At 42.0% G+C, this 1,949-nt stretch overlaps 1 protein-coding gene across 2 annotated transcripts in view; it reads right to left on the bottom strand.

Moving 5' to 3' along the window:
* Positions 1-1,949, bottom strand: part of Commd10 (COMM domain containing 10) — a 130,876-nt gene that overhangs the window by 119,760 nt on the left and 9,167 nt on the right. For both annotated transcript variants that reach the window (XM_005356081.1, XM_026783304.1), the window contains exon 4: positions 1,781-1,936. In XM_005356081.1, coding sequence (XP_005356138.1) covers positions 1,781-1,936 — 156 coding nt within the window. The remainder of the gene's footprint in view (positions 1-1,780; positions 1,937-1,949) is intronic.

Raw genomic sequence — 1,949 nt, 5'->3', positions numbered from 1 at the left:
CAAGCGTTCTTAACTGTGAGCAGTCTCTCCTGCCCCACTTAGAGCCTCCACTAGCTTTTTTTTGGAGGGGGGGGGCACACTGAGACAAGATCTCTTTCTTTGTAGCCCTGGCTATCCTGGAACTCACCGCGTAGATCAGGCTGGCCTCAGTTTCAGAGATCCCCCTGCCTCTGCCTCTGCCTCCTGAGTGCTGTGATTACAGGTGTACGCCACCACGCTTGGCCCTCTGACAATAAAACTGCAGTAATTAAGGCAGAGGGATACACTGACAAGGACAGACAAATAGACCAGAGGAATCAGAGAATTTAGAAAAAGACTTAGACAAATACACGAACTAATTTGACAGAGGGCAGAAGCAATTTGGAGATAAAAGGACAATGTCCATAACACTATTGTAATAATGCTGACTGCAGACATGAACCTTGATCTATGCCTGGAACCTTAACCAAGAGTAGCTCAAAATGGATCTCAGACTTACATCAACACTGTATAAAACATTGAACAAGGAACAAAAGAGGAAACATCTATAAAACTGGATCCGTCTATAAGTTCTCAGGCACAAAACTGATCATGGAGTCAAGAACATCCCAAATGATACATGGAGATTCAATATAATTAAAGTTTTGGCTGTGTAGGACACACCACTATGAAAAAAAAAAAAAAAAAAGAAAGAGCTACAGACTGACAGAAACACTGTCCAATCACAGATGTCACAGAGATCTACAATTGGAACTTCAACTGGAATTCAAGTTCCAAGTGAAGGGAAGGCAGGCAAGTATCTCCATATGTTAAAACTGAGAAAACGCATTTCTATAGGATGTATGCCTACATATAACAAGGTTTGTGCCTGGAATACAATGAGATTTGTATCTCTGTCTTCTCAAGTATGGGGTATGTTTAAGCAGACACCTTACTACAGAGTTCATAAGCACGCCAAGTGCATAAAAAGCTACCAAAGCTGTGTTTTAAAAACACAAGACAGCACCACAAACCTAATGCAATGCTTTTACGAAAAAGACAAACAGAAAAGCAACTGGCAGTACTGAGTGCTGAAAAGAGTCTGGAACAGCTGATCCCAGTGCATGCCTAGTGATGCAGAACAACGCTATTCCTTCACAGACGCTCCCGAACAGCAGAGCAGGAGCAGCTCCCAGCTCACCTCTGATGTACCATAAATAGGTGGAAAAAAATCTTTAGCAACATATCAGCAAATCAAACCAGCAGCATATTCAAAGGATGACACATGAGATTTAGCCCAGGAGCACAAAAGTATTTCCACATCAGAAGATTAATGCAATACAAAAGTATATGAGTAGGAAAAGGTAAAATCTGCCTGATCGTGCCCACCTCTGTGAGGTTAGGCTTGAGGGGCGCCTGTGACACCGCTAACTTTACAGCTCTCCCAGTGCTTGGGCTATAGGAGCTGACAGATGCTAAGTCAGCACCTACAGCATGCAAGGGGTTCTTTTCAGCACTAATGAAGACGCACAAAAGACAAGAAAGAATTCGACTCAGTAAACGTTAAAAACAAGCCTCACGTGAGAAGGCAGGGAATCACTGTCAGAGGGTATAAGGAGACGATCTCATTCCTATTCTTAAATTACGGAGGCATATTTTATACTTCCAAAATTAAATAATATGCCAACAAATCTGCTAATATGTAGAAAAACTTAAACAGGAATATCTGACTTGACTTTCTGCCTTACTTTATCTCTTACCAAAATACTATCATTTTTAAGACTAGCTGTTGTAATTTTTGTTTTGACAGAATGCCCTGTACCTTGTGAGGACCCAGAATCCTCTGCCTGAACTTTTCAACCGTTTCTGGACCCATAGTCGACCAAGCGTTGGCAAAGGCTTCTGCTTTGTCTTGTGTAAGATGAATATTCTCCAGTTGCTGCTGAAGTGCTGCTGGTTTCAAGTTGTGGTACACTGCCTGTCAAAGAGGA

The sequence above is a fragment of the Microtus ochrogaster genome, chromosome 18 (assembly GCF_000317375.1).
Source record: "Microtus ochrogaster isolate Prairie Vole_2 chromosome 18, MicOch1.0, whole genome shotgun sequence".
In the NCBI taxonomy this organism is placed as follows: Eukaryota; Metazoa; Chordata; class Mammalia; order Rodentia; family Cricetidae; genus Microtus; species Microtus ochrogaster.
Note: the sequence above shows the minus strand (reverse complement) of the source record. Positions and strands in the feature narration are given on the sequence as shown.